The sequence below is a fragment of the Alexandromys fortis genome, unplaced genomic scaffold, assembly GCF_014885135.2.
Source record: "Alexandromys fortis isolate MF-2015 unplaced genomic scaffold, M_Fortis_MF-2015_v1.1 scaffold_325, whole genome shotgun sequence".
Classification (NCBI taxonomy): domain Eukaryota; kingdom Metazoa; phylum Chordata; class Mammalia; order Rodentia; family Cricetidae; genus Alexandromys; species Alexandromys fortis.
In genome coordinates this window covers 676,888-702,178 of record NW_026068211.1, presented here as the reverse complement: position 1 = coordinate 702,178, position 25,291 = coordinate 676,888, and the positions used below count along the sequence as shown (strand labels likewise).

At 49.6% G+C, this 25,291-nt stretch overlaps 2 protein-coding genes across 2 annotated transcripts in view; both read left to right on the top strand.

Moving 5' to 3' along the window:
- The window catches only part of Arhgap35 (Rho GTPase activating protein 35), a 118,728-nt gene extending 115,328 nt beyond the window's left edge, over positions 1 to 3,400 (top strand). Inside the window, exon 7 of the mRNA XM_050130275.1 lies at positions 319 to 3,400. Within this exon, the coding sequence (XP_049986232.1) occupies positions 319 to 676 (358 nt within the window). The 3' untranslated portion in view covers positions 677 to 3,400. The remainder of the gene's footprint in view (positions 1 to 318) is intronic.
- Positions 3,401 to 19,016: 15,616 nt separating this feature from the next.
- Positions 19,017 to 25,291, top strand: part of Npas1 (neuronal PAS domain protein 1) — a 19,695-nt gene continuing 13,420 nt past the window's right edge. Inside the window, exons 1-4 of the mRNA XM_050130274.1 lie at positions 19,017 to 19,138; positions 19,783 to 20,079; positions 21,169 to 21,178; positions 24,166 to 24,214. Of these exons, the coding sequence (XP_049986231.1) occupies positions 19,017 to 19,138; positions 19,783 to 20,079; positions 21,169 to 21,178; positions 24,166 to 24,214 (478 nt within the window). The remainder of the gene's footprint in view (positions 19,139 to 19,782; positions 20,080 to 21,168; positions 21,179 to 24,165; positions 24,215 to 25,291) is intronic.

Genomic DNA, 25,291 nt, shown 5'->3' with positions numbered 1-25,291 from the left:
CAGAACACATATCAGGAGAGGTGCCTTGCTGTAGAATAATCGTCATTTGATTAAAGCACTTAACCAGTGCCCAGGTTTGTCTGCTCATGGTGGATCTGTCAGCAGAGGGGTAGTTATGCACTAATTTTCTGCCCATCCCAAACATCACCACTTTGGTTGATGGTCTATGCACTGCACCCTCCAGGGACATGTGGAGCCTCCGTGTGTCCTCAGCCTCTGCACTCTGTGGCTCCTTAGAGCTAGTGGCAGGATCAGCCCAAGGGTTAGGAGGCAGGGAAGCCCTGTGCACATCTGACCTGGCTTTGCTGTCATCTGCAGAGTCAGCCACAACAACAAGGTGAATCTCATGACCAGTGAGAACCTGTCTATCTGCTTCTGGCCCACCCTGATGAGGCCCGACTTCAGTAGCATGGACGCTCTCACAGCCACACGCTCCTACCAAACCATCATCGAGCTCTTCATCCAGCAGTGCCCCTTCTTCTTCTACAACCGGCCCATCAGTGAGCCTCCTGGAGCTGCACCTGGCTCCCCCTCAGCTGTGGCTCCCACTGTCCCTTTCCTTACCTCTACACCTGCTACCAGTCAGCCGTCACCTCCCCAGTCACCTCCTCCAACCCCTCAGTCCCCAATGCAGCCATTGCTCTCCTCTCAGCTCCAAGCCGAACACACGCTGTGAGCCACCACATCCAGGAGGCAGGAAAACCAGTCGTCTTTTTGACAGGATGGCATTTGGCCTTGAACAAAATCAGGTCCCCTGGGCTGGAGGTTGCAGCCAAGCGCCTTTTTAAGACTTCAGTCATGGCACTAGCCAGTGTCTGCCATGGCTGGGCAGTCGAGCACCCTGCAGCCTGATCTTCACCTGGTACTGGCTGTAGCAAGCTGTGGGGCCCTACCTTTGGCCTGACCACTCTGAGGACTGAACTGACCAGACAGCGGCCCCAGTACCCTCACTGCTCCCTGGACCCCTTGCCCAACCTGTCTGCCTGCACCAGCGTCAGGGCCCCATCATTGGGACATCACCCCAGCCTCTGCCAGGGGCAGAGGTTATACCCCAGCAGGGCTGGCCCCTCTAAAGAGGACACCTCCCAGTTTGTCCTCTCTCATTTTCCATACCTACACACACCTGCAAAGGGGTCCTTGGGAACCTGTGGGCTCTGGCTCTGCTACCCCACAGTACACACAGGGCACTGGCATGGCCCACAGCACAGCAAGAAGAGAGCTTTGTGCCTAGACCCAGTGTGTGGCTTCCCTCCCAACTCCTTTCCAGGCTTCTGCTCCATTCCCTGCAGCAAAGGAACACTGGAAGAAAGATGGAACCCCTCCACAGAGACAGACAGCACAGGAAGAAAATAGACCTCAAGTTTCCACTTTACCTGCCAGGTGGCCACTGGGTAAAAAGCCCTTTGTCTGTGTGTGACAGCAAAGTAAGGACACCTGGACAATGGCTGCAAACCCACTGGGCCCCCATAGGTCCACCCCCTGAGAAGACAGAGCCTTTGGAGGAATTATTGGCAAGATCCCTACCTAACCAGCACACTATAGAAACACTACATATATAGAAAAACTACAGGTGTGTACACACAGCACCTAGGTTGGCGTGTTTGATGTTAAAGTGGGGTCCTTTTATCCCATGCTGTAGATGTAACCAGCAAGAGTGTCTGGGACATGGGCAGGTATGGCACCTTCCAGAAATGAGCATCTGGTTATGCACAGAGGATCCTGTTCTCAGACAGAGGCACTGTACCTGGCTTGTCACCACCCTATACTGACCCAGTTTTGCCACTTCCTCCCAGCAGCCTCCACACACTCTGCTCCTGGTGTGGCAGCCCTAATTGGCTCCTGCCTCTGCCTCTGCCTCTGCCTCCTACTTTAATCTTAGCACTGGGCCATGAAACCTGACACTAAGGTACCCTGGGCATAGGAGGGGCATGGGTCACACAGCACTATCTTGGGTCTCACCGTTGCACTTTAGAAACAGCATGTGGGTATGTTTCCAGGGGCCCCAGGTGAACTTCCACCCTGCCTTTACCTCTGTAGGGTAGGAGGATGACTGTCCCTTGGCAAAGGGTCCTGTCCTAGAGAAGCTGAGTGTTCCTGTCTGTAGTACTTGGCAACATAAGGTGCTTGCAAACACTACGCTGCCCCTGCAAAGTATAATCTCCAAGACCAGACCAAACCCAAGGTACAAATGTGTTATATGTAAATGTTTCCTTCCTGAGGGTCTGTTTTGGGTGCTGTAGGCCTGGGGTCAGCAGGAACATAATGTGGGTTGCGTCCACTAAGGTCACAGACAGTCCCCTGCCCTGACTTCATGCCCCTTGCACCTCGCTATTAAAATGACTTACATTCAGTAGTTTCTGTGTTGGGTCTTCAAAGAAATGGAGGTGGGGCCATCCAACCGTGAAGAGTTGTGACCCAAGCCACCTTCCTGTGAGGCTGCTGCATGTGCCTATGTAATGTCAGCAATGGGTGGCAGACTAAGAGGGGCAGGCACATGGCCAGGAGAACCCAGCTCAGATCCTCACCTTGGCAGACACCAGGCTGGTGCACCTCATTCCTGCTTCTTCAGATACTCTGAGTAACCTTCCCGCTCATGGCAAGGCAACCTGGGGACCTAAAGAAAGGAGAGCATTCAGGGCTTGGGTGGCCAGGTCAACTGCTGCCCTACTCAGCAGCCCTGGAGGTGACCTCAGCCTGGTGCCACCCAACAACACCACAGTTCCCAAGGCTGGGTTTTGTGCTGCACATTGGGTGGTGTACAGTCCTTCAGCACTGTCCACCCTTCTTATCTCGGCCTTTTAAGGGACATGGAAAGTTCTGGTGCTGGTCTGCCCCATGCTCTCCATTCTCCCAGGAGAGACAGGCAGAGTAGCAGCAGTCTTGTAGAACCTTCCCAGTCTCTGCCACTACTGGGGGTGACTCTATTGGAGTAGCTTGTAGGCAAGGGTGTGGGGTTTACCCTCCTGTATTCTGTGCCTCCGCCCCTGGTCTAATGGGAGGAATCCCAGAAGGCCTGCATTCCCCCAAGGACCCCACAGGGTACCTTGTGCTCTGCCCCCAGACCCTCAAAACTTGACAGTGGGCCAGCTGCAATCCTCATTCCCCAAAGTCATCTACAGGTGGCAGGTCGGGGGGGGGGGGTGTTCTCCATTCCACATTACCCACATGTGCATGGGGAAGGTCGGGGATGAGCTAGGTCAGTCCAGGACTGTACCAGCCAGGGACCTCACAGGCCAAGGTGAGAGGCCCTAGATGGTCCCTTACCCCAGCCATGAAGCCACCCGAGTAGTGGAGCCAGGACATAAGTTATTGTTCACATTAAAGAATCATGTTCCCTGTGTACATTTTAAGCAAAGGAAACGTCTCGGGATTGTATGGGAATAAAACTTGTTTGAAAATTTGGAATTGTGCTGCTGTGGCTTCTTTTCCTGGTATTTGTATTTTCACATGTTACATGATCTTTATATGTGTTGGATTAACAAATATTTTGAGTTTCCTGAGAACAAACAGAAACATTAATGATATTGAAGTGTGTTAGTAGTCTGGCCGTGTGCCCATACTTCTGTTTTGCAGCGAAAGTGGGAACCTGTCTGTAAAGCGGGTGTAACGATGATTTCCTGTGTCGTGGTGGCTCGAACCAGGACCTCTAGTTAGCTTTAGGAATGGCTGCTTTATTTCCAGCCTTTTTTTTTTTTTTTTAAGCAAGTCATGGGTTTTCTGAGGCTCCTTCCTGTTCAGTGCATGGGCAGCCATCCTGGCAGCCAAAGCATCTTTGACTGAGGTGGTTTTTGTTTGGTTTTGTTTTTAAAATTATGTATTTGCTATGAAGTATTGTACTTGTCTTAATGGGAATGGTGTTTAAAAAATGAAAAGGCCTTATGTGATATGTACCATAGTTAATAAAATCAATCTTGTTAAAAAAAAATTAAACACAGGCCTGAAAGAAATGAAGGGGCTGCAGTCTCCAGCACAGCCTGTCGGCCAACTAGGGGCAGCCTTGCCCTCCAGTGTTTCATAGGATGGAATTCTGAGGGCTGCAGATGGCTGGTAGCTTTGAGGAAATCCTAAGCTAGAAGCCTAAAAGCTACCCTCCTGCCAGCAGAGGGTTACCATCTGCCAAGATAGTGTTACCAGGAAGGGCAAAGAAACCACCACCAAAAACATTTCCACCCACCCCTGAAAATGTTGAAAGAGTAACATCGTGTCATCCTAGAACCGGGTGTCTTGAGGCAGGAGGATTTCAAGTTTAAGCTCAGCTTGGGCTAGCTGTGGGAGGTCTTGTCTGTTATGTGTATGTGCACTCACAAAATCATCCATGCTGGATCTACTTTACCTGTTAACTCCACCCCCCAGATGCTGTTGGAGACCTTTGGGGAGATGGAGGGGGTGTGTTTGGGGGTTTTTCTTGTTTGGGGTTTGTTGTTTTTTGAGAGGGTTTTTCTGTGTAGTTCTGACTGTCATGGAATTCACTCTGTAGACCAAGTTGGGCTTGAACTCAGATCCATGTGTCTGCCTCTTGAGTGCTGGGATTAAAGGCGTGCACTGTTGCTGCCCAAATTTGATTTTTGTTGGAGGTAGGTTCTTTTGGGGGGGTGGGGATGAGACAGGTTTGGAGCTTTGGAGCCTGTTCTGGAACTTGCTTTGTAGACCAGGCTGGCCTCAAACCCACAGAAATCCACCTGCCTCTGCCTCCCAAGTGCTGGGAGTAAAGTCGTGCTCCACTACCACCCTGCTGGAGATGCAGTCTTACCCTGTAATTCTGGCTCACCTTTAGTTTATTATATAAACCCCAGTGGCCTTGAATTCAGAGATATCCACTTGCTTTGGCCTCTGGAGTGCTGGGATCAAAGGCATGGGACCACCTTGTCCAGCCTACAGATGAACCTTTTTCAAACATATGTGAGTGAGTGTGCATGGTCCATCATGGGAAGGAAGTCGGAGGACACCTTGGTGAAGTACGGTCATTCCTCCTACCATCTGAGTCTGACAGATCAAGCACAAGTGGTTCTGTTACCAACATTTTTGATCCCTCTGCCTCCATTCTAGTGCTCTAGAATGCCAAAGCTGAAGTTGACCTGGATTCTGGTAAACCCCACACACTTACCTGACCACCACCACACACTTTGGCCTATGACAGGGACTCAGAAACCCATGATGCCTCTTCTTAGCCTTGTGATCATAGTAGACATAGCACCACCAATGGATGGGGAAACACCTCCAGGCAGCCTCTAACTTGAAACAAACCCACCTATTGCTTCTGCCTCCTATGTGTGTTACAGGCAGTTGTGAGCCACCCTATGAGCTGAACTTGGGTCCTCTGCAAGAGCAGCAAGTTTTCTTAACCTGATTCATCTCTCCAGCCCCTATTTTTTAGTTTTTTTGAGACAATCATTTTTGAATGAACACAGCGCCTGTGCAGGTCAGAAGAGAGTGTAGAATCCCCTGGAGCTAGGGGAGTACTGAGTTGTCTAACACTGGTGCTAGGAACAGGATTCTTGTCCTCTGTATAAGTAGTATGCACTCTTGGCAATTAAACCATCTCTAGCCCCAAGACTTAATATGTAGCCCTGATTCCTGTACTCCGTGCAATCTTGCCTCAGCCTCCTGAGTGCTGACAAGTCACAGCAGACTGGGGGCATGTCTGTGGCTCTTCTTATCCAGAATGCCTTCACCTAATTCCAGGCTGGCGAAGTGGCTCATTGGATAAAGGCACTTACCGCCAACCAGGCCTTGAGGACCTGAGTTTGATCCCTGGACCTTCACAGTAGAAGGAGACAAGCAACTCCCACGAGTTGTCCTTTTTGTTTTTTAGTTTGGTAGAACCCATGTTGGCCTGGACCACAATGTAGAGCTGAAAGTAACCTTCAGTTGATTTCTCCTGCATCCACGTTCCCACCCCTGCATGAGAAACTTCTCTAACATACCTGATAGTGTTGTTCAGATCGTCTCCACCCATTTAATTCAGAGTCCCAGAGCATGTGCTCTGTGCCAGGCCCCAGGGAGACAGCCATGGGCACACCTCTGCCTTCCAGAACCCATTTCTTAATGGAAAAGCCAGCAATCTTGCCTCCATGTCAGCAGCTCCAGCTGTAACCCAGCAGGCTCAGGGGAGCTCTCACGAAGGCCTCCATGACGAAAGGATCAGGAGAAGAAAGCACACAAAGTCATAGGACTGGAGAGGTGGGTCAATGGTTAAGAGAATATACTGCTCTTGCAGAGGACCTGAGTTCCGTTTCCAGCACCTACAGCAGACTACTAACTACCATTTCTTGCTCTTCTGTCCTACATCAGCTCCTGTACTCAAATGTAAGACACAATAATTTTAAATCAATAAAAAGAAAAGTAGCCAAGTCTGATGTTACAGACCAATCATCCTGGCTACTCAGGCTGAGGCAGGAGAATTGCCTTTTCCCAGACCTGTTAGGCACAGAGGAACTCAAGGCTTAGCCAGACTGTGCCTCCTAATAAAAAGTCAAAGGAGTGGTTGGGGGTGTTAAAAGTGGTGGAGTGCCTAGCATGCACAAGGCAGAAGAAGGCTATGAGTTCAAAGTCAAAGGAGTGGTTGGGGGTGTTAAAAGTGGTGGAGTGCCTAGCATGCACAAGGCAGAAGAAGGCTATGAGTTCAATCCTTAGCACAGCAAATAAGTGGCAAGATATTCCATAATAAACAGCAAAATCTTAAGCCAAGTATGGAAGCTCATGCCTGTAATCCCCACAATCAAAAAGCTGAGGCAGGAAGACTCTGAGTTTAAGGACAATTTGAAACCCCATCTCGATAAAAATCACTAAAAACATCAGTAACCAGGATAGAACATACCAGCCCAAACCAGAAAGATTTGAGTGAATCCCAGCGTGGGGTACTGAGATGAGAGTCAATTGTATAAGCACACAGTGGGGATGTGAGCGTGGAAACAGGAAGGGGGGTTTTGCGCATCTTGGCCGTCCAGGCGTTGGATATCGCATGCAGCTGTGAGAACCAGTGTGGGAGACGCCAGGATTGGCATTAGTCCGAGCCTGCGGAGAATGCGCTGCCTTGTTCCCAGTGGCCACCAGAGGTCAGCAGAGCATCATCCTGACCTGTTTCGTGTGGTGTCCTGAAGTCAAGGTTGGGCACTTCCTGTAAAGAAAGCAGGATGTGCAGAACCGATCCGGTCTGGGAGCCTGGGTGGAGGCATGCATATTCTAAAAACGGCCTAGAATCAGTGTCTTGGGTGGCATCCAAGGAGGGGAGTGACTACTTATGTCATTCTCCCTGTCTCAGTTGGTCAATTCATCCACCACCACCATCAACCCCTATCCCCCACCTGCATTTATTCTGCCACTCTGTTAATGGGAGGTCAGGGGCCAGGCCACACGGAGCATTATAGACTAAGAAAAGTTCCACCACCGGGAGCCGGGCATTTATAATCTTGACAGTGGGGAGACTGAGACAAGAGAAGCATAAGTTGAGGCAGCTTAGGTTACACAAAACCTTATCTCAGAAAATAGCAACAAAAAGGCTAGTTCAATTGATAGCAGGTAAAGGCACTTGCCAATAACCCTGACAATCTGAGTTCAATCCCTAGGACCTACATGGTGGAAGGTGAGAATGGACTCCCTCTGACTTCACACACACACACACAGTCAATCAATCCAACCAATCAAATAATCAATTGGGGCTGGAGAGATGGCTCAGAGGTAAAAAGCACTTGCTTTTCTTCCAAAAGACCTAAGGTTTTCAGCACCTGTGTTGGCACTTGCGTTGCTACAGGGGATCTGATGCCCTCTTCAGACCTCCAAAGGCATTGTACATATGACAAACTTGCACACATATTCATAAATAAAAATAAGAAAAATAAACGTTGGATCTGGAGACATGGTTCAGCAGTTCAGATAACTGGCTACTCTTCTAGAGGATCCAGGTTGGATTCCCAGCAACCACATGGCGGCTCACAATGTCTGCAACTCCAGATTCAGCTAATCCAAAGCCTTGTCTGTGCTCTGAAGGCTTGCAAATGGTTCACAGACATACATTCAGGCAAAACACCCATATGCATAAAATTAAAAGTAAGTAAAGTGTTTTTTTGTTTGTTTTTGTTTTTCGAGACAGGGTTTCTCTGTGGCTTTGGAGCCTGTCCTGGAACTAGCTCTGTAGACCAGGCTGGTCTCGAACTCACAGTGATCCATCTGCCTCTGCCTCCCGAGTGCAGTAAAGTGTTTTTTAAAAAAGACTTATTTATTATGTATACAATGTTTTGCCTGCATGTATGGCTGCAGGCCAGAAGAGGGCGCTACATTACATCTCATTACATATGAGCCACCATGCGGTTGCTGGGAATTGAACTCAGGACCTCTGAGAGAACAGCTAGTGCTCTTAACCTCTGAGCCATCACTCCAGCCCGTAAAGTTTTAAAAATCAATAAATTTGCTTGTGGTGACACACAACTGTAATCCCATCCCACCCAGGAGACAAGTGGATCTCTGTGAGTTCAAGGCCAGCCAGGGTCACACCGTGAGCTCTTGTGTCAAAACAACACAAATAATGATAGTAAGTCTAGGGGCTTACATGCGACTCAGATGCTGGAGCACTTGCCTTGTGTGCATGAAGCAAGCCCTGGGTTCAAGCTCCAGGACAACACAAGTGTGGTGGAGCACACCTCTAGTCCCAGTTGTGTTTGCCAGGCATGCAAGCCTGAAAACCTGATCCCCAGAACCTATATACAGCGCCAAATTCAATGGCCGCACACCTGTAATCCCGGCCATCCTACTGTGAGTAGCAAGGTAGATACGGTAATCGCCCAGAAACTCAGAGGCTAGCTGGCCTGGCCTACCAAGCCTGTTAAAAACAAGCCTCTTCTTGAAGGTGGAAGGAGACTCCTGGTAGCTGTTCTCTTACCTTCGGGTGCCCTCTGGCGGTCCCAGAGGGAACTTCGGCTACATTACCAAACCGCCTCCTCCTCCCTCCCAAGCGGAGGCCTTGCAAGTTGTCACCGGCTCTCCATCCTTCTCTTTCTGCCACACCCAGCTCCAGTTGCCAGACAATTCCGCCAACACCTTTGAAATATCACATGAATCTAACAGACATGATGGCACACGCCCTTAATCCCAGCACAGGAGGAGCTCTGTGAGTGTGAGACCAGCCTGGTCTGCATACCAAGTTCCAGGCTAGGCAAGGAGACCCAGACTCAGAAAGAGAGAAGTGGGGAGAGGTCCCATGACCTCTCAGGTCATCTCCCATTCTGCTCTTTCCCTGGTGGGCCTCATCCACGCAGAGACCTTGCTGTACAATTTAGTCAGCAGAAGGCCCGAAACACAGACACGGGAAACTGGACTTACGCCCCAGCTCCTCCAGGCCTCGGCCTTGCTCGCACACGTGTCAGCCTAAGATGGGAAGAGACAGAGTGCCATGGGAAGGTCTCCCACACACATTCCCTTCCCTCCTTCGGCTTTGCCATTCCTGCCTTAGTCCCTCCCTCGTGATTCCTCAAACCTTCCTTTGGAGCCAGTACTGAAACACCCAACTGCTAGCTGGGGCCACAGGCTCAGCAGCTGCAGCAGGACCTCCCGGGTCAGATATGGGACACAGACCCCCGAAATGGAGCATGTGTCTACAGCTTTGGGACTCTGAGAGTAGAGCATGTGTTTGAGAACACATTTGTCTTTGGGAGCAAATAAATCCCCAGCGTGTGTGGTATTGCAGGGCAGCTAAAAGCCTCACAGCTCAGCACTTCACACATTTTGGCCAGTTTCTTTGTATTTTTATGAGACTCCAAAGGTTCTTGATCTGTCAGGTAATGAATATTGCCATATTTGAAAATAAAAGCTGAGCCGGGCGATGGTGGCGCACGCCTTTAATCCCAGCACTCGGGAGGCAGAGACAGGCGGATCTCTGTGAGTTCGAGACCAGCCTGGTTACAGAGCTAGTTCCAGGACAGGCTCCAAAGCCACAGAGAAACCCTGTCTCAAAAAACCAAAAAAAAAAAAAAAAAAAAAAAGAAAAGAAAAGAAAAGCTGAGAAATATAGTTTAAAATAAACAAATAAATCAGGCTAGAAGCCTAGCAAGGTAACTGTAAAGTTCAGGCCAGGCAGGGCTACAAAGATCCTCTGTCAAAAAAAGAGAAAGAAAGAAAAAAGAAAGAAAAGAAAAAAGGCAGGATGCACACACATGTAATCCCACCCCTTGGTAGGCGGAGGCAGGCAGATTCCTGTGAGTTCAGCCAAGCCTAGTCTACATAGAGAGTTCCAGACCAGTCGAGGAACTGTGTGTGTGGCTTAGTGTGACTATAAATCCACCTAGTAGAGTTGACTGTGACACACCAATAGTAGAGGTTTGCCTAGAGTCCCCAGTGAGGGGCTGGGGTCTGGCTCAGTGGCAGAACCCCTACCTAGAGTCCCCAGTGAGGGGCTGGGGTGTGGCTCAGTGGCAGAGCCCCTGCCTAGAATCCCCAAGTGAGGGGCTGGGGTGTGGCTCAGTGGCAGAGCCTCTGCCTAGAGTCCCCAGTGAGGGGCTGGGGTGTGGCCCAGTGGCAGAGCCCCTGCCTAGAGTCCCAAAGTGAGGGGCTGGGGTGTGGCTCAGTGGTAGAGCCCCTGCCTAGAATCTCCCAGTGAGGGGCTGGGATGTGGTTCAGTGGTAGAGTCCTTACCTAGAATCCCCCCAGTGAGGGGCTGGGATGTGGTTCAGTGGTAGAGTCCTTACCTAGAATCCCCCAGTGAATGGGTTATCATGCAGGAGGCCCTAAATTCCATTCCCAGCTATAGTAATATTTCATTTGTATTTTAATAAATAAAGTTTGCTTTTTGTTTGTTTGTTTGTTTGTTTTCATTTTTCGAAACAGGGTTTCTCTGTAGCTTTGGAGCCTGTCCTGGAACTAGCTCTTGTAGACCAGGCTGGCCTCGAACTCACAGAGATCCACCCTGCCTCTGCCTCTGCCTCCTCCCAAGTACTGGTATTAAAGGTGTGCGCTACCACCGCCCAGCATAAAGCTTGCTTGAAGATCAGAAGGTAAACAGCAACCCTGGTCAGCCTTACAGACCAGGCAGTGGTGACACAGCTTTAATCCCAGTAGCCACACTAGTTTGTCATAGAAACCGGGTGGTGCGTGCCTTTAATCCCAGCCCTAGAGAAGAATATAATACAGGAGGAGACAGTCTCATTCTAAGATTCCCAGAGGCAGGATCGCCATTTCAGACAGAGGTAGAGACAAGAGCCAGTGGCTGGCTGTTTTGGTTTTCTGATCTTCAGGCCGAACCCCAATTTCTGTCTCTGGGTTTTTAATTAATCATGCTACACCCAGCACCACAAAAATTGCTGGTGTGTGTGTGTGTGTGTGTGTGTGTGTGTGTGTGTGTGTGTGTGTGTGTGCTATATTTACAAGTTAAGGTACACATAAGGAGAAAATGTGTTTTATACTTTTTTTCTGAGATAGGAAATTGAACCTAGAACCTCATGCATGCTGGTCAAACTCTCAACCACTGAACTATGTCCCCCAGCAGTGGGAAAATGTATTTTCAAATACCTAAATATTTCAGTAAGAGCAAGTGGCATTGTTTTCCATCTCTAAATCCTGCTAATGGTCTGTTCACAGGAAGATGGGGAGTCTGTAGGACTTCGTGAATGAGAAGTATCACCCCAAATTATCACCCACCCACCCCAAAGCACAAAGGATGGTCAGAGGGCAGGGAGTCTAATTCTTTTAAGGGATAGAGACAGGAGGTAGAGGATTGGGGAGAAGGGGATGGGAGCAAGGGAGAGAGGGCAAGGGGTCTTTTTCCTCGGAGATAAAGGACTACCTCCAGATAGAGAGGAGAAAAATGTGTCACATAGGAAAATGGCAGTTTATAAATGTACAAGGAGAAACTCCATGTTAGGAGGAGTGTTTAATTTTATTTATTTATTTATTTAGATTTTTTAAGTTATAAAACTGATTGGCCCATTAGCTCAGGCTTCTTATTAGCACTTATAACTTATATTAACCCATTATTCTAGTATATGTTAACCACATGGCTCAGTACCTTTTTCAGTGGGGTAGGTCACATCTTCTTTCTTTGGTGTCTGGACAGGACTGCCTATTTAGGTTTTTGGAGACAGGGTTTCACTGTGTAAATCTGGAACCCATTCTGTAGACCAGGCTGACCCTGAACTCAGAGATATTTCATTTTAATCTGCAATGTTAATTAGGCAAGTTAAAGGGAGTTTTTTTTAAAAAGACTTATTTACTTATTATGTATATATAATGCTCCTCCTGCCTGTACACCTTCTTGCAGAAGAGGGCACCAGATCTCATTACAGATGGGTGTATACACCATGTGTGTGCTATGAATTGAACTGAGAACCTCTGGAAGAGCAGCCACTGCTCTTAACCTCTGAGCCATCTCTCCAGCCTTCCAAAGGGGGTTTTGATTGCTGGACTTCAATACTTTGATAGCTGGACCTTGATAGTCAGCCTCAGGTGGAAGAAGTGGCCAAATAAGGGACTTACCTTGGGAGATAGCTTAGAAATGTAATCGCTCGGTTTTTAGCAAGTCAGAGCATAGCTGAATGCATAAAAGGGGGAAATGCTAGTCAAATAATCTCAAGCTAACTCCAAAAGATTTTAATATTAATATTTAATATTAGTTTTTATTGTAAGGGAAAAACTCACAGAACAAGAACAGGAAGTCTCAAGGTGAGAAGTGTGGGAACAAGAGAGAGAAAGCTAGACAGGCTGGCTCTTTGCTCTGGCTACCCAGAAGGTCCTGCCCCAACCTGGTCCAGCCTCTTAAAGATCATTGGCTGAAGGAGGTTCCCCATCACCTCCCCCTTTTGTCTAAATAAGAGAGTTCCAAACCCAATACAAAATTATATACACTAGGAACAGATATCAAGAATAAAATTAGAATTACAACCAGTATAAACAATATTAAGCAAGGAACATATGTTAAGTTTTTAATAAACATTCTATCCTAAGGAGTCTAAGTCTTGCACTGGAAACGGGTTGGCTTGACCGTAAAGGAAGGAAACTGTGACTGTCTAATCTTTAACCCCATCAAAGGCCTGAGAAGGGAGATAATGTTACTTGAGTAGGCAGGAAGTGCAATCAAGCAGCTTCCAAAGTATGCAGTATATGACAGAGACAACTGGCTACCTGACCAATCACCCAAAGTTTCATTTGCAATGTTGGAGCAACCAACTTTGGTTAAGGCCTAGAGTAACTGATAGACCATTTTCAGAGGTAGGAAATCTTTCAGAACCATCTTACTCTGTCTTTGGCAAGATTTGACATCTTTTTTTCTTGTGTCCTGCTTGTCCAGTCCGGACACCATATACTTTGTCAGTGGTCGAAGCATGGGCAATTTCTTGGCCAAAGGCCTGTTGTAGCAAGAAGAAAACAAGCTCCAAGTGGAGTGTCTTTGGTGCTCAACATTCTCTCGGGAATAGATTAGTGCCACCAGTAGCAATTGTGTCTCAGGTCAACAGAGCCCTAAGTTATTTAAGTGCCATATTCTACAAATCTTTGAAGTGGTTGAAGATTATGTATCTATGCAGAATATAATCTCTATGTATCTAAAGAACCTGATTAGTTTGACTTGAGTATAACAAACATAAATGGTTATTGACCTATAATACTTAATACCTGTGCTGGGCAGTGGTGGTGGCGCACACCTTTAATCCCAGCACTCAAGAGGCAGAGACAGGCAGATCTCTGTGTGTTCAAGGCCAGCCTGGTCTACAAGAGCTAGTTCCAGGACAGGCTCCAAAGCTACAGAGAAACCTTGTCTCAGAAAAAAAATACCTATATAACTTAAAAAGACTTCATATCAGAAATATTAAACAATCTTCAAACAACTGTGCAGTAAATGAGGACAATGACCTCAAAATGTAAACAATGTACAAGTATCTTGATCAGAGAGAAATATATAATGCAATATGATAAATATATCCTAAAAATTGTATCAATATATAAATTGTCTTAAACAAAGGCAAAAACATTCATGCATAAAATCTGACATAACTTTGCATAGGTGTACAAACATTGTAAACAGAAATAGGAGCATAGGGGCTGGAGAGATGGCTCAGAGGTTAAGAGTATTGTGTGCTCTTCCAAAGGTCCTGAGTTCAATTCCCAGCAACCACATGGTGGCTCACAACCATCTGTAATGAGGTCTGGTGCCCTCTTCTGGCCTGCAGGAATACATGCAGACAGAATATTGTATACATAATAAATAAATAAATATTTAAAAAAAAAAAAAAAAAAAAAGAAATAGGAGCATAGGGGCTGGAGAGATGGCTCAGTGGTTAAGAGCATTGCCTGCTCTTCCAAAGGTCCTGAGTTCAATTCCCAGCAACCACATGGTGGCTCACAACCATCTTTAATGGGGTCTGGTGCCCTCTTCTGGCCTGCAGGCATACACACAAACAGAATATTATATACATAATAAATAAATAAATAAATAAATAAATAAAATAGGAGCATATTCAATATGACAAATATAATTTGAATTTGTATCAATATACAAGAATCTATACCAATAAATTGCTCATAAGTAATAGCTCACAAGTATTTACTCTATTACTCACTTTTATTAGTAGTAGTGTAAGTGAGTACACACTAATCTACCTATTATCCCACTCAATTTTCCCTCTTTGTTTTTTTGGAATGGGGGCAAAGGGCAAGGCCTCCCAGAGTCACATGCTCCAGGGGACGAGTGTCCCTCCCCTGTGTTTCCTATGATCTATAGAAGCAGCCTGAGGAAAATTCCACAGGTGGCCCGGTGAGATGGCACGGTCAGTTGAAAGTGCACACACAGTGGGCAAGCCTGATGATGGCTTGAGTCCCAGCCCTTTTGTTTCTTGCTCTGACAGAGTCCTGGGTGAACACCCACAGGCAAACTATTAGTGAGATCTGTGTGTTTGTGTCTGATCATAAGCTGCCTAGGAAATGGTAGCAAAGCTCAGTTGGTAGAGCGCTTGCCTAACATGCACAAGCCCTGGGTTCAATTCCCCCAGCACTGAAAGACCAACACCAGTGGAAGGTGACAAGAGGAGCAGAAGTTCAAGGTGATGACCTCAGCTACATAGAAAATTTGAGGCCAGTCTGGGTGTCCTGGGTAGTTTTTTTTTTTTTTTATCAACTTAACACAAGCTAGGGTTATCCAGAAGATGCTGGACGGTGGTGTACGCCTTTAATCCCAACACTCGGGAGGCAGAGGCAGGTGGATCTCTGTGAATTTGAGGCCAATCTGGTCTACAGAGAGAGTTCCAGGACAGCCAGGACTGTTACACAGAGAAACTCTATCTCATGACTGGAGAGATGGCTCAGAGGTTAAGAGCACTGGCTGCTCTTCCAGAAGTCAATTCCCAGCAACCACATGGTGGCTCACAGCCATCTGTGATGGGGTCGCATGCCCTCTTCTGGCCTGCAGCAGACATAATTAATACAATAATTAAATAAGAAACAAACAAAGGAACCCTGTCTCCAAAGCACCTCCCTTAGACTGGCCTGTCGGCTAATGACTGATGTGGGGATACCCATCCCACCATGGGTGGTGTCACCACCAGACGGATGTTCCTCGGCTTTATAAGAAGACAGGCTTGGCAAGCCACACTGTTCCTCCACAGCCTCTGCTTCAGTCCCTGCCCTAACTTCCCTTCATGCTGCATTACAACCATAAACTGAAATAAACCCTTTCCTCCCTGTCTTGGTGTTTTCTATTGCTTCTACAAAACATTGTTCATTATTGCACTGTGTATTATTGATAACTCAATGGCCAATGCCCAGGATCCATTCACAATCTTCTGGGACCCTCCCACGGGGCTTGGTCACTTTTCTGGCTCCACACTCTGCAGCAGGCACAGCTGTCTCCTAGGCTCCAGCTGGCCCCACTCCACTGCTGCTGCTCTTCTTGGTGGTCACCCCATGGTGCTGGCATCTTCAGAATATTGGGGTGATCTATGACAACCTAGCTGCATTTTTACGAATAGCCTCTCCTAGGCTCTCTTCATATCCTCAAACTTCAACTTCTCTGCATGACCCCTTCCGTCCTGGGCCTTCTACTGCCGCTGAGGCTGCACCTGCACCAATGGCCTCCCCTGGCCTCTCAGAGTGCCAGGCCTCAGTGTTCTCCATGACCCCTTCAGGCCTTCAAAACCAGCACCACCTGAGTAACGCTTACACTACCAAGGTGAGCTGCCAACATGAGGTCCAACATTAGGACAACTTGGGGAGTTGGTCCTTCTCTTCCACCATGCTAGTCCAGGGGAATAAACACATCATCTGGCCTGGTGGCAAGTACTTTACCTGCAGAGCCATCTTGCCAGTCCCACCCTCTTTAGAAATCTGCGTACAAAGCCGGGTATGGTGGTACATGCCTTTAGTCCCAGCACTTAGCAGGCAGAGGCAGGCAGGTCTCTGTGAGTTCCAGGCCACCTTGGGCTACAGAGTGAGTTCCAGGCCAGTCCAGGCTCCAAAGCTACACAGAGAAACCCTGTCTCAAAAATAAAAAATGAGTGGCTGGAGAGATGACTCAGAGGTTAAGAGCATTGCCTGCTCTTCCAGAGGTCCTGAGTTCAATTCCCAGCAACCACATGGTGGCTCACAACCATCTGTAATGGGGTCTGGTGCCCTCTTCTGGCCTGCAGGCATACACACAGACTGGAATATTGTATACATAATAAACAAACAAACAAATAAAATGAGCCATCAGTGTATGTGTGTGTACTCACATTCATGCCACAGTTCCAGTACATGTGGGGGTCAGAGGGCACTCTCATATGGCATTCCTTCCCTTTCTACCTTGTTTGAAACAGTGCCTTGGAGCTGGAGAGATGGTTCAGCTGTTAAGAGCACTGACTGTTCCTCCAGAGGACCCGGGTTCAATTCCCAGCACCCACATGACAGCTCACAACTGTCTGTTAGTCAAGTTCCAGGGGACTTGACACTCTCACATGAAGGCAAAACATCAATGCACCTAAAATAAAAATAAATTTTAAAAAAAGAAAGAAACAGTGCCTTGCTGTGGAACCAGACTAGCTGAGCCCCCACCCCCAGCTCCTAGGGATCTCCTGCTACGCCCTTCAGGAGTCCTGGGATTATAGAAGTAGACCACCGAGCGTGACTTTATGTGAATTCTGGGGATTTGAACTCAGGTCCTCACGCTTCCCTGGCAAGCTTTACCCACTAAGCCATTCTCCCAGCCTAGCTACTCCTTTGTTTTTATTAATGTTGGGTCAGGGTCTCACTCCGAATCCCAGACTGGACGAGACTGGAACTCATTCCATAGTCCAGGCTTGCTTCCAACTTAATCCTCCTGCCTCACTGTCCCAAATGCTGAGGTTGACAAATGAGTATCACCACACCCTGGCGCTGTTCTCAGCTATGAAGTTGGGCGCCCACAGGTTGGGGTTCTAGTTCCAATAGGGAGCCATAGAGGTAAGATCTCAGGGGGCTCTGGACTGTTGAGTTCCCTTAACAACTAAGACCTGGGTTGGGGACAGGGCCGGTACCCGCCAGGTCCTACTCTGAATAAAGACTGGCATCCTGGAATTTTCTCCTGGGAAGGGAGATCGTTAAAGGCCTGGATTCACGTCTCTAGCAGAGACACTGACCTCTGAATGTCCACTCCGACTGAACTACGGTGCTGGTTGCCCCCAGGGTCCCCAGGGACTGCTGAGGGGCTCCATCCTTTGCGGATGACGATCGTGGTGAGACTCCAGGGTGGAGGAGCTTGAGACTCGACCTGACTGATATGGTCGTGAGGTGAGACCACTCAGACACGCGGGGCCAGACGGGCACGGGAATGGGAACTATCCATCAGGCAGAGGCGCGCGGGCCGGCGTTGGGCGGGGCTTCTGTGGGTGGGGCGAACACAGGCACCGCCCCTCGCCGCCGCTGTCCGTGGTCTCCAAGTCTGCGAGGCCGCCGTGGGCGCCGAGAGCCGGGTGCCCTAGCCCGCGCGCCCCAGGGTCTATGGAGCTGCCCCTCCACGTCACCCGGCCGGCCCCACGCCGCGCCCTGAGCTCACCCCGCGACCAGGTAACCCGGTCTGGAGCCCTGCGGGTGCGGGACGCCTGAAGGCTTGGCAGGAGGGAACGGGGACCCCTGGGTCCTTCTGGGATGCGGGGTCCTAGACTCTGGTGACCTGGAGGCCACGGCATCAGGACGCTTGTACCGGCGAGATCCAGAAAAAGGTGCGTGGTTGTTGGGGGTCCTGGTCACAGTCACACAGGTTCAGGGCACTAGACGTCAGCGCGTTTTGGGGAGGTTTGGGGGCCACCTGGTTGCTGGGGACATGAGCGGCCTGGACACCTAATCGTGAAGAGGAAAGAGCCAGTTGGACACGTCCCTGGTTCTAGGGGATCTGGATTCCAGAACACCTGGACCCGAGTGTCGCGTTCATACTGGAGTCACAGTGGCCAGCGGTGTCATGGGCCAGGGTCTCACGCCCTGGTCTTTGGGAGGAAGTTGTGGGTTGAAGATATTTAGCAACCGGGTCAGGTGGCGCCACCCCAGGGTCTTGAATGCTTCCTAAGCAGGATTTGGGGTGGGGTCCCTCTGTCCTCCCTACCTCCTTAGCCCAGGCTAGGAAATGGGTGCAGCTGCAGACCTGGGGAGTAGGACACTGGGGGTGGCTTTGGGGGACAGATCCCCGAGGGGTTGGGAGTTTTGGGGGGGATGGAGTCCGGAGCGTCGGGGCCCTGGCGAGGCGCCCGCCCCGAGCGCAGCTTGGGCATGCTTGGCACGCAGCGCGCGGGCCGGTCCGATCCGTATGCGCGCCGCGTGCGCCCATTGGTATGCGGGAGCCGGCCCGGCGCGGGCGTGAGGCGGGCGCGCTGGCGGGCCGCGCGGGGGAGGCGGCGGCGGGGCACGTCCTCACCCGGAGCGCCAGGGTGGGAACCGCGGCTTCTCGGGAAGGGGAAACTGAGGCACGCATCCAAGCCAGTTCTTGGCTGGACCCTTGGGGACCGGCACGCACCTCACTTTCCCTAGACATTCTTCTCCCAGGGGACTGAGCCCCACCTGCGACTCCTTCGCGCCTGAATTCTCGAGTCCCCGCCGTGATGGCGACCCCCTATCCCAGGAGCAGCGGCCGAGGTGAAGTCAAGTGCGGGGGAGACCGTGGAGCCAGCGTCCCCTGGGATTTCCTGCCCGGGCTAATGGTCAAGGCCCCACCAGGGCCCTGGTGAGCAAATCTAATGGCCCTGACCATGGCCTCGCCCCCGAAGGCGTGCGGGGGTTGGGGGGACTTCACAGCTTTCCAGATGAGCATTCATACCCAGGTCAGTGCCCTGCCCCTGCTGCGCCTAGACTCTGTCACCCTCACCTACACCGGAGTTCGGTTTTTAGTCCCCCACCTCCGAATTTACCCCCGACATTCTCAGGCAATTGAAAAGACTTTGTCCCCGGCTGAGCCCTTCGGCCTGACATCCCAAACACTCTGTAAGGTGAAGCGGGAGACTCAAGTTCAAGGCCAGCCAGGGCAAAATAGAAAGACGTACCTCAAAAAGCAAAAACAAGAACCGGGTGTGGTTGTGCATGTCTTTAGTCTCGGTACTCCGGAGGCAGAGGCAAGCAAATCTCTGTAAATTCAAGGCCATCCTGGTGTACGTAGTGAGACCTCAGTCTCAACAAAAAAGAAAAAAGAAAGAAAGAAAAAAACAGGCCGGAGAGCTCAGTGGTAGAGTGCTGAAAACCCTGAGTTCAACCCCTACCACAATAATACAAATAATAATAATAACAATTGTAATTATTAAATAAATAAGGGCCCTTTCCCAAAAACCAGCAGGGGTATAGAACTGGCACTCAGGTCTGTCCCACTTCCTAAAGTGTGGGGACCGTGAGCCCGGGGCGCTCACTGACGCCTCCTCAACGCTGCCCGCCCAGCCTGCAGGCGCAGCGCAAAGAAAAGTCCCGCAACGCAGCGCGCTGGCGGCGCGGGAAGGAGAATCTAGAGTTCTTCGAGCTGGCCAAGCTGCTTCCTCTGCCCGGTGCCATCTCCAGCCAACTGGACAAGGCGTCCATAGTGCGTCTCAGTGTCACTTACCTCCGCCTGCGTCGCTTCGCCGCGCTAGGGGCGCCGCCCTGGGGGTTGCGAGCCGTCGGGCCTCCGGCTGGCCTCGGTGAGTGCGCATGCTCTTGCTGCCAAATCCAAGCCAACCCACCTCAGCCTTAGGGACAGGATTAAGAAAGCCAGACCCTCCCTGGCTCAGCTCCTAGGGAGTCCTCCAGACCCCTTGTGGGTTCCTAACTGGTGACTTAGGCTATCTAGGGGACAAAAAGTTGTGATTTTTATAAACCTTTGACCTAAGTCAGAACCTGGCAACAATTCAGATCACTAGGTTATTGTTGTTGTTGTTGTTGTTGTTTATATGAGATAGGGTCTTACTATGTAGCTCAGGCTAGCCTGGGACTTGCTATATAGACCAGGCTGGCTTTCACATCACAGAGATCTACCTGCTTCTGCCTGCCAAGCGCTGGGATTAAAAGTATTCGCCATGACTCAATGTCTCCTGTAGGTTGACCTGGCCTCAAATTTGATATGTATTTAGGATCCTCCTGCCTCCATCTCTTCAATGCTGAGAATACAGGTGTCTGCCATCAGCCTGGAAATACAGGTGTCTGTCACACAGCAAAGGCTATTTATTTTATTAGGGGAGATGAACTAATATTGTCACAAAAGAAAGGACAATAATGTCACTTCTGACAGGCGCTGTAGAGCCTCCTGTCCCCAGAGCCTCCCGACCTGGGCCTGCAGAGCTCCAAGCGACTATGCTGGAACTCTGGGGGCTAAATTCCAACAGTATGCCTAGGGAGGATGAGGGTGGATGATTGGGAAGGTTCTCCTTAGTGGTATCCAGCCCTCGTCCCCATAGCTCTGCAGTCCTAGGTAGGTGGCTCCCTCTTTCTGTGGGAGTGCCCGTCAGAATTGGTCCCTTCAGACTGACTGGAAACCAATGATTATCTTCAAGGCCCCTGGATCCCAGCAAAGCCAAGCCAGCCTTAGGGATGTGGTCTGTGTTGCTGACTGACTGAGTCAACCTCATGTGTGATACCTTTGTGAGTGCCCAGGATCTAATGGGAACCGCATGCTACCAAAGCCCCTGCTCTGGCAGGGTGTGGCATTGATGGCGTATCCTTCCAGTGCTCCTGAGGCTGCAACAGGAGGATCACCAGGAGTAGTATGAGGCCAGCCTAGGCTGTAACACAAGTAAGGCGAGGCCTGGTGGCACGTTCATCCCCGCACTCTAGAGGCAAAGGCGGACAGATCTCTGTGGATGGAGGTCCTGCGGCTCTTCATAGTGAGTCAGGCCTAAGGTCAGCCTGGGCTACGTAAGCTCCTATCTCAAGGAAGATAGGCTAATTAGTAGGAAGGGGGGAAATGAAATGAAAAGTCCCTGCCTCATAGATGCAGGTGAGACGCAAGAGGAGGAAAATTCTGATCTATGACGCGTGAAAATGTAGACTATGCTAGATGTCAGCATATAGATGAACACCTCGTTTTTCTTACTTCCCACCTGTGGTTATTGATCCACAGAAGTATTAGATGTTCATCATTTTATTTTCGATATCCCTGCTTAATTGTTACTACGGGGCAATGAAGGTGTTATCTGAGGTCACAGGTGAAAAAGCCCCTCCTCCCATCTGAAGAATTGGGTGTCCTTAGGGTGGGGTTGGGGAGGGCTCCTATTCCCTTCCTACCCTAGTGCCCAGGGAGAAGGTGGGGGGGGGGGAGAGAAAATAGCATTGATTAAGCCCCGCAATAAATCACCATTTAAATTTAAATAATCCGGCTTCCCAGGCGGTAATTAGGCGAATTGACTGGCGCTGAGAGAATGCCGCATTAGGGAGGCTGATTACTGTCATTACCCGCGAACAACATGTGCGTGGCGGGGGGGATAAACATCTTGTCTATTGTCCTGGAGCCCCAGGGAGAGGAAGGGGGGGGGACTGAGAGAGCCCTGAAGGTGTCCAGCCCCCCAGTACTTGCAGGGGCATCGGGAGGCTCCGAGGGAGAAGGGCTCACTCCAGTCACTGCTCCCTGGCCATTTTCTGGCTACTTCTGCAATGCCCACCTGTACGTGAGAACTAACTGGTTCGGGCAGTGTGCGTGGGTGGCTCAACATCCTGACTCAAGGCAACAAAATCCAACTTTAGGCCTCTGCCAGTCTGCAGACACTTTAGGCAGGAAGCCCTTTGTGACTATTTAATAGCCCTGGAAAACTGAGGCCCTGAGAGATAAAGTCACCCAAAGATTTATCTTCTTCTTTTTGTTTGTTTGTTTGTTTTGTTTTGTTTTGTTTGAGACAGGCTTTCTCTGGTGCCTGTCCTGGAACTAGCTCTTGTAGACCAGGCTGGCCTCGAACTCACAGAGATCCACCTGCCTCTGCCTCCCGAGTGTTGGGATTAAAGGCGTGTGCCAGGGCTGGAGAGATGGCTTAGTAGTTAAGAGCATTGCCTGCTCTTCCAAAGGTCCTGAGTTCAATTCCCGGCAACCACATGGTGGCTCACAACCATCTATAAAGAGGTCTGGTGCCCTCTTCTGGCCTTCAGGCATACACACAGACAGAATATTGTATACATAATAAACAAATAAATAATTTTAAAAAAAAGGCGTGTGCCACTACCGCCCTGTGAAGGTTTTTATCTTATGTGTATGAATATTTTGCCTGCATGTGTCTCTGCACACCACCTATACCAGGTATCCATGGAGGCCAGAAATTGGTGGTACAGATTCGAATTGCCACGCAGATGCTAGGAATTGAACCCAGGTCCTCTGGAAAAGCAGCCAGTGCTTTTAACCCCTGAACCATCCCTGTTCCATTTTCTTTCTCTGCCCAAGTCTCTGTTTAAATTCTTTATTCAGTGTGCATATATGGAAGAGATTATCACACGTATGTGGGAGGGTCGATGACAGCTTGCGGGTGCGGATTCTCTCTTTCTATCATATGGGTCCTCAGGAACAAACTCAGGTTGCTGGGCTTAATGACAAGTGCCTTTATCTGTGGAGCTAACAGCGCCAGGCGTTGTTACTGACCGGATCTAGGACAGCACTAACCCTGACTGTCCTAGAACTCCACACCACACGTGGACTGGATGGCCTTGAACTCAGAGATCTACCTACCTCTGTCTCCAGATTACAGGAATTAAATTAAAGATGTGGGCTACCACTGTTTTGTTTTGTTTTTAGAGACAGGGTTTCTCTGTAGTTTGGAGCCTGTCCTGGAACTAGCTCTTGTAAACCAGGCTGGCCTCGAACTCACAGTGATCTGCCTGCCTCTGCCTCCTAACTGCTGGGATTAAAGGAGTGTGCCGCCACCACCTGGCTTTTATTTTTTAGTATTTTTTTAATTTATTCTATTTATTTATTTATTTATCATGTACACAATATTCTGTCTGTATGTACGCCTGCAGGCTAGAAGAGAGCACCAGATCTCATTACAGATGGTTGTGAGCCACCATGTGGTTGCTGGGAACCAGACTCAGGACCTCTGGAAGAGCAGGCAATGCTCCCAACCTCTGAGCCATCTCTCCAGCCCTCTTTAGTATTTTTTATTAAACAATAATTTAATAATTAAAATTAAGTATTGTTATTTAATAGTTTGAAAATTAATAAAATAAAGCTTTTTATTAAAATGTATGCGATGTCCAGGTTGGTGGTGCACACCTTTAATCCCAGCACTCAGGAAGCAGAGCAAGAGGAGCTCTGTGAGTTCACAGCCAGCCTGGTCTACAGAGCTCCTGCAGTGAACAGCCAAGGCTACAGAGAGAAGCCCTGTTTCAACAAAACATAAAAAGTATATGTATGTGTTTGTGACTACATATGTTTGTGTATGCCGCGTGTGTGCAGCTGCTGGAAGAGGCTAGAGGGGTTGGATCCCCTGCAGCTGAAGTTACAGATGGTTGTGAGCCACCCAAGCTGGGTGCTGGGGACCAGATGGAGTCCTCTGCAAGAGCAGTCTGTGGTTTTGGGGTTTTTGTTTGTTTTGTTTTTTTGGAACAGAGTTCCTTTATGTATCGCTGACTGTCCTGGAACTCACTCTTTTCAGGTTGACCTTGAACTCAGAGACCCGCCAGTCTCTGCCTCCCCAGTGCTGGGTTTTAAAGGTGTGAACCACCTCTGCCCAGTTTTTCTTTTCTTTTCTTTTCTTTTCTTTTCTTTTTTTCTTTCTTTCAGTCTATGTGTTCATAATTGCTGAACCATCTCTCCAGTTCATGTGGAAATCAGAGGTGTGTGTATGTGTAGTACCCATGTGGAGGGGTCAGTCCTTGCCTCCCTCTTCCTTTGAGATAAGGTCTGTTCTTCAGAGCTGTGTAGGCCGGGCTAGCTGGCCCAGGGTTGCCGGGGAGTCTCCAGCTCTCACCTCCCAGCAGGAGTGTGCAATTACAGGTGCTCACTACTATAGCCAATGTCACATGAATTCTGGAGATTTGAACTCGGGTCTCTCTACGCTTTACCCACTGAACCATCTTCCCAGCCCTCTCCCCCAATCACTCATCCACTGAGCTAAGTCAGTGGAGGGCTGAGGGGAGGGGCGGAGTGTGCTGACCAGAGACCACTCCCACAGGTAGGATGCTGCTTCAGGAGGGCGTGCCCACTGACCTGATACTTCATGAGAAAGGCCAGGCAGAGAGCACAACCGGAGCCAAGGGCCCTACGCAGGCAAGAGCCAGAAGGAAGCAGTGAGGAGACTGGAGGTGGGGGAGGAACCGAGACAGGAGCTGGGGAAAGCAGGAAGGTGAAGGCAGGAGGGAGGGAGGACCCGGAAGCTCCCGAGTGGTTCAGACTGGCACAGGACCCTAGCACTCCTTAGGTGACGTGTTAGTCACTCGCACCCAAGACTGTGGCCCCGGTAACCTTTGATGTACAAAACCCATTTCACTCTCTCGCTAGACTCATGTTACTGGTGGAGTCGGTGAAACTTTCAGAACTGCATACAGAACTTCCTAGCGCGAGGCTGCTGGGTGGGGTGGGGCTTAGTTGGTAGAGCATTTTCCTAGCACACCGGAGGCTCTGGGTCCATCCTAGCATTGCACAAACCAGGCGCCGTGCCGGCCTGTAATCTCGGGACCCAGGAAGTGGACACAGAATGATACGTAGTGAGCTCCAGGCTAGCCTGGGCTACTTGAGACACTTAGAGGTGGGGTGGGGGGGAGGAAGGAAGGAAGAGCTGGTGGTATGTCACATGTTTAATCCCGGCACTCGTGGGAGGCAGAGGCAAACAGATCTCTGGGAGTTTGAGGTCAGCCTGGTCAGAGAAACCTAGTTTCAGAGAGAGAGAAAGAGAGAGAGAGAGAGAGAGAGAGAGAGAGAGAGAGAGAGAGAGAGAGAGAGAGA